The sequence below is a fragment of the Scyliorhinus canicula genome, chromosome 18 (genome assembly GCF_902713615.1).
Source record: "Scyliorhinus canicula chromosome 18, sScyCan1.1, whole genome shotgun sequence".
NCBI lineage: Eukaryota > Metazoa > Chordata > Chondrichthyes > Carcharhiniformes > Scyliorhinidae > Scyliorhinus > Scyliorhinus canicula.
In genome coordinates, this window is record NC_052163.1 from 22,327,301 (window position 1) to 22,334,195 (window position 6,895).

At 51.7% G+C, this 6,895-nt stretch overlaps 1 protein-coding gene across 1 annotated transcript in view; it reads left to right on the forward strand.

Annotated features, from left to right (window-relative positions):
• The window catches only part of LOC119953238, a 47,024-nt gene extending 40,761 nt beyond the window's left edge, over positions 1-6,263 (forward strand). Inside the window, exon 9 of the mRNA XM_038777271.1 lies at positions 5,167-6,263. Within this exon, the coding sequence (XP_038633199.1) occupies positions 5,167-6,018 (852 nt within the window). The 3' untranslated portion in view covers positions 6,019-6,263. The remainder of the gene's footprint in view (positions 1-5,166) is intronic.
• The last annotated feature ends 632 nt before the right edge of the window (positions 6,264-6,895 follow it).

A 6,895-nucleotide genomic window follows, 5' to 3' on the forward strand; every position in this document is an offset into this window, starting at 1 on the left:
TACCGCTGTCGCTGGCGGGGAGGGTGCAGTCAATCAAAATGACGGTCCTCCCAAGGTTCTTGTTTTTATTTCAGTGCTTGCCCATCTTCCTCCCTAGGGCCTTCTTCAAAAAGGTGACGAGTAGCATCATGAGCTACGTGTGGGCGCACGGCACCCCAAGGGTGAGGAGGGTCTTTTTGGAGCGGAGTAGGGACAGTGGAGGGCTGGCACTACCCAATCTCTCGGGGTATTACTGGGCGGCAAATGTGTCAATGGTGCGCAAGTGGATGATGGAAGGGGAGGGGGCAGCTTGGAAACGAATGGAGAGGGCGTCCTGTGGCAACACAAGCCTGGGGGCCCTAGTAACGGCACCATGGCCGCTCCCCCCCACGAGGTACACCACGAGCCCGGTGGTGGCGGCCACCCTCAAGATATGGGGGCAGTGGAGGCGACACAGGGGGGAAATGGGAGGTCTGTTGGCGGCGCCAATAAGAGGGAACCACATATTCATCCCGGGGAACATCGACGGGGGATTTCAGAGCTGGTACAGGGTGGGCATACGGCAGCTGAAGGACCTGTTTATAGAGGGGAGGTTTGCGAGCCTGGGAGGGCTGGAGGAGAAGTTTGAGCTCCCCCCGGGAAACATGTTCAGATATTTACAAGTGAAGGCATTTGCTAGGCGGCAGGTGGAGGGGTTCCCCCTGCTCCCCAGTAAGGGGGCGAGTGATAGGGTGCTCTCGGGGGTCTGGGTCGGAGGGGGGAAGATATCAGACATCTACAAGATAATGCAGGAGGCGGAAGAAGCATCAGGGGAGGAGCTGAAAGCCAAGTGGGAAGGGGAGCTGGGAGAGCAGATAGAAAACGGGACGTGGGCGGATGCACTGGAGAAGGTCAATTCTTCCTCCTCGTGTGCGAGGCTGAGCCTCATTCAATTTAAGGTGCTGCATAGAGCTCACATGACGGGGACAAGGATGAGCCGGTTCTTTGGGGGTGAGGACAGGTGTGTCAGATGTCTGGGAAGCCCAGCGAACCATGTGCATATGTTCTGGGCATGTCCGGTGCTGGAAGGGTTCTGGAAGGGGGTGGCAAGGACGGTGTCGAAGGTGGTGGGGTCCAGGGTCAAACCAGGATGGGGGCTTGCGATCTTTGGGGTCGGGGTAGAACCGGGGGTACAGGAGGCTAGGGAGGCCGGAATACTGGCCTTTGCGTCCCTAGTGGCTCGATGAAGGATATTAATTCAATGGAAGGACGCAAGGCCTCCAAGCGTTGAAACTTGGATTAACGATATGGCTAGCTATATTCAGCTAGAAAGGATCAAATTTGCCCTGAGAGGGTCGGTACAGGGATTCTCCAGGCGGTGGCAACCTTTCCTTGACTTTTTAGATCAGAGATAGGCGTTCGGGGTCGTGGCAGAGCAACCCGGGGGGGGGGGGGGAGGGAGGGAGGGGGGGGGGGAGGGGAGGGGGGGAGGGGAGGGAGGGGGGGGAGGGGAGGGGGGGGGAGGGGGGGGGGGAGGGAGGGAGGGGGGGGGGGGAGGGGAGGGAGGGGGGGAGGGGAGGGGGGGGAGGGGGGGGAGGGGAGGGGGGGGCAGCAATGGTCGTGGGGGGACATGCACGACTGTAATGCGGGCAAGTCTGCTCGCTGCTCATGTCTGAAACTGTAGGCTGCCTTGTTTGTTAAGTTGTGCTTGGGGGAGGGGGGGGGGAGGACTGGTGCGCGCGAGAGGGCGGGCGAGGGAGGGATATTTGCCTAGAGGGATTGTGTTGTAAATAATTTAAAAATTAGTAGGGGTAAATGTTTGTATGGAAAAACTCTTTCAATAAAAATTATTTAAAAAAAAAATAGTTATCACCGCCCACCTTCCACCAATACAGAGACTCACACCTTGGTGGGCAACATTAGTGGACAGGCCTCTGGGGCACAACCCGTTGAGTACCACACAGATGCTGATGCACATCATGGGGAGGCAGGAACATCCAGGGGGTCAGCAGTCAGAGTTCTACTGTATTCCAGGACTCTGCTGAACCCTGGGCAGATGCCGAGCCTCTGGGCACGGTTCCCCCCGAGCTGAGGCAGATGACAGGATACAGCCATTTTATTTTTTTAATTTTTATTTTTTTTTATAAATTTAGAGTACCCAATTAATTTTTTCCAATTAAGGGGCAATTTAGCGTGGCCAATCCACCTAGCCTGCACATCTTTGGGTTGTGGGGGCGAAACCCACGCAGACACGGGGAGAATGTGCAAACTCCACACGGACAGTGACCCAGAGCCGGGATTGAACCTGGGACGTCGGTGCCGTGAGGCAACAGGGCTAACCCACTGCGCCACCGTGCTGCCCCTAGGATACAGCCATGAGATTCAGGAGGGGATGTCAGTGACATTCTAAGGACTGCATAGCTGATTGGAGGAGCCCCATAGGCTACGGGTGCAGGAGGTGGGGCTGACAATGCGTGGCACCGAGGCCAACACTGCTAGGTTGGCGGCGAGGTCAGCATCTTGAGTTATGGTGTCCAAGGCATGGCTCAGCCTGTGACGACCATGGCTGAGGGCCTTGGCATCATGTCTCAGTCGCTGAGGGGCGTGTCCCAGACGCAAGTGGACTTTGCCAAGGCTCTGCAGAGTGTGGCCCAGTCACTGAGGAGCACCACCATGATGCAGACAATGGGGAGCTGCCAGGACTGGCAAAGCCAGATGATGCAGGGGCCTCCGGAGTGGGTGTTCTCCTGCACCACGGGGTACCAGGTCTGCGAGGACGTGGTACCAGGTCTGCGAGGAAGTGGTACAGGTGCCGCACTGTCTCTTTGTTGAGACGGAGTCTTCTACAGCACATGCCATCAATGCTTGTACACCTTGAGCTATCGTGATGAAGATATTGAGGAAATGCTTTTGCAGATTGCTGTAGGTTTGTTGCCAGGTGTAGTGAGTGCTGCGTGTAACTAGCACGTTACCGCGGGTATGCCAGGATTTGTTTCCAATGAGATTGGGCCATGTGGGAGGGCCTGCACAGCTGCTCAGGGACAGAGAATGGCTCCGATATGTGGAACAACCAACAAGTATCACGTGGCTGAACAGATCATTTATACGACCAAGTTCTAGACATGATCAAACATTCTCAGGCTTCTCCACCTTTTCTGTTGAGGAACCTGCAAGGGTGATACCGTTGGTTTGGTTCTTTTTTGTGAAAATGAGCTGATATAGCTTTGCATCAGTGCCAATATGGAATGGTGATGTTTCCTTGTTGATTAATGGTGAGTGAGATATGTGAAATGTTACATAGTTGGTTTTCAAATCTTTGTAAATGGTGACCATTTTTGCTCATAAAAATATCACTCAAGTGGCTTCTTGTGGGTACAGTTGCCATGTCTCAGACGATGATTATTGCATCACATTTCAATCAAACTTTGAAGCCTGAACAGTTTGCCTGAATCTAGAAGAGTCAGCACCATAGAGGCAGCAGCCAACAATCAAACACTCAAGAGCTGGGCTTCAGCACTGGAGGTATCCATGTGACCAAAGAGTGAGTGTGTGGATCAGGGGAGGGCACCTGGGGTCTAGGGGCTCCTGCTGTGGCTGGGGGTGAGTGTTCAGAGCAAGGTTCCTCAGCACAACTGGCTCACTGGATAGCAGTCTGAGAGAAGGCTTGGGGATTTGAGGGTCCCGGGGTAGAAGCCCGAACAAATTGTTGGTCTATCTCCTTCTCCAGTTCCTCTCCCCGACGGCCCCCGGGCAATATAGCAGAGCCCTACAGGGGCCCAGCGCGGAGGAAAGAAAGCCCCCACGGAAACAGCAGGATCAGCAGGCCCCGATCACGGGCCAGGCCAGCGTCGGGAAGGCGGGGCGGGATTCGCACCTACCCCTGGGGATTCTCCGACCTGGCGGGGGGGTCGGAGAATCCCGGCCACTGCATTTGGAACTGGTAATGGTTGGACCATTGACACCATCTTAGGATATTAGGAGTCACAAATAGCTACCTTTGTTCAAAGCTGGCTAGGACAGAGGTATCGGACTGGATTCTCCATTTCTATGGCTAAATACCGGCGCGAACAGAGAATCCACGGGGGTTTCAGGACAGGAAAATCATCGCGAACCCCTCACCGATTTCGGTACCGGTGAGGGGATAGCATCAGCGGCAAATGAAATCCCACGAATTGCGGCCGGAGAATGGCCGGGTCCCGGCCCCTCATACACGTGGCTGATGACCTGCACCGGTTGCGCAGTACAACATGGCGCCGACCGCACACGAACCCTAACCCAGCAACCGTGACCCCACAGCCCATCCACTGGCCACCCCCCAGCAGTCTCCCCATCAGAAGCCCCACCTCCCCCCGGTCAGCGGCAGGGATCCCGGCTGAATATGGCGGTGCTGGACACAGCCCTCAGCCGGCATTCTGGATTCCCGACCGCTGGGACTACACGTGGTCCGCGCTGTCGGAAACTCGGCACATAGGGGGCGGAGCATGGCGGGTGAACTGGCCGATGACGCGCCAACCCTGTTGAAACGGCACGAATCACAATGATGGCGGTTTGGAGGGGGCGGAGATCACAAACCGCCGTCAAAGCGGCGCCGGCCCCAATTCAGGCGTCGGAATCCATTCTCCGCCTGATCTCCGATCACGATTTTGGCGCCGGGCAACGGAGAATCCCGCCCTTTTATCTCTGGGGCTGGAGCTCTGCCTGAGAAATAGGAAAAGGATTAATGCATTTCTCTGGAATTCCATTGTGAGCTATCACGGAGGCATCAGTGCCTCTTTTAAAAATAGAAATAGAAAATCGCTTAATATCACGAGTAGGCTTCAATGAAGTTACTGTGAAAAGCCCCCAGTTGCCACATTCCGGCGCCTGTCCGGGGATGTTGGTACGGGAATTGAACCGTGCTGCTGGCCTGCTTGGTCTGCTTTAAAAGCCAGCGATTTAGCTCAGTGAGCTATTGAACTTCCTGCCATTTTCTGAAGGTTGGGAATTCCATTGGTATGTGCCATGGCCAGTCATGGAAACCCTTGTCCATTTGAGAGAAAAAATATGTTTTTTACCGAGTTGTATGTTATTTGTGAGTATGTTATGTACTGTCTGAATTCAACCAGGACACTCTACTCTAAAATTAATGGACCGTGAAATGCTTTTGGATGAAAGGTGCTAGACAAATGCAAATTGTTCATTTTTGATTAGAGAGTATTTGTTTTGCAGGTTGTTGAAATCATGGGTTCAAGAAACACTGATGAAGTTCTGAAGTGTCTGTTGGATCTCAGCGAACAAATGGTGGGATCTACTGATGGTAAAAGCAGTAAATGTAGAAACGTCTTTGTGTCAACAGTCATCAACTACTGCTATTTTACGAACCTGCATATCACAAATGAGAAAACAGACAATTATTTTGGCGCATCAGTGTCATGTAAAGGCAGGCAGCAGACAGAAATTATGATCGACATATTGTGTTGCCAAACATGGCACGAGTACATTGGCCTGGCTGTGTGTATTGGCAACTGGTATAAAAACCAAGTCATTTTGTTCCCTCCTTATGTCCACTCCATAGCTTACAATATAATGTTCACTGGAGAAAGCCCTTCGGAATCAGGCATTGCACCAAACAATCAGCATGAGCACCCTATGGCTGAATCAGGAGGTGTCCAAAATACCAGCCCTCTGAAAATGAACACAGCCCTTAGGCAACGTACCTACCTAAATGTCAGAGAGCCTTGTGAGAGATGCCTCACAATGTTTCCAAACATAATTTACCATCCAACTCCAGAGTACTGTGACCATCCACATTGGGAATATGGGAACTGTGCTGAGTGCGAATCGTTAAGCAAACTTCTGCGTGCAGAACCATCCATTGTCACAAGGGTAAGCTTCTTTGTACAAAGAACACTTCTGCAGACTCCAAATGAACAAATTGCTTTACCTGAAGGTCTGATTTCTAGAAAATGGAGAAGACTCACAGAAAATCTCAGATCCGTAGGGTTTAATGTGGGTGATCATTTATCATTTTATGATCCATCTGTCATAGACAGTACTGCATTAGAAATATATCAACACTAAAGGCATATTTTCAGATAGGCTTTTTTCGGTAATGCAATGAATTGTGGTACAATCAATTTTAGTGGAGAAACTGGCCTTTTAGGTTTTATATACAGTAATTCCCTCGTGTGGATGTGAGTACTGGAAGGCGAGGTAACCCTTGCACCCAGCATTGCTCAGAAGCAAAATGACAGTGTGGTGATATGCATCACTGTATATACACAAGGGCTAAACACTAGAGGGAGCAGCGGAGATGTCATGACATGCAGACATACAGCTAATGAACACATAGAATAGGACACAACCAATGGGCAGTCAAGACACCCAGAGGTGACACTACCACAAGGGGGCATTACACAACCCATATATAAGGACAGGGCACACATGCTCTGACTCTTTCCACAGGCAACACTTAGAGAGTAGGACAGGGGCAGATCAGAAGCATCACACCCACCACATGGCTTAGATCAGACTGGTTAGTTAGACTGAGTTACAGCAAGATTAGCAGGAGAGTCAAACTCATAGAGAACTGTGCTAATGGTTCAATAAATCCCATTGAACTTACTTCAAAGTCTGGAGTATCTTTTGGTCAAAGCTGCATCGAGTTTCAACCTGTGTAATCCCAGAGTACATAACACATCAGACAGGAAATAGGTTGCGTAGTCTATTTCCCTCATTTGCATGGGACCATACTATGCCCACCCCAAATAGATCCTAAAGGGCAGCAAAAGGATTGAATGTTGAAATTTATCATCCAGCTTGTTATTTAGTGGCCACGAGGGACACGGGGGATCATCAATAGATCTCCCCGTGGGTTTCGTGGAATATGAGTTCCCCTATTGAGTGGGCGGGAGCGCGCTCAATAGGAAATGTACAGCGGGAGCTTAAAACACAATGT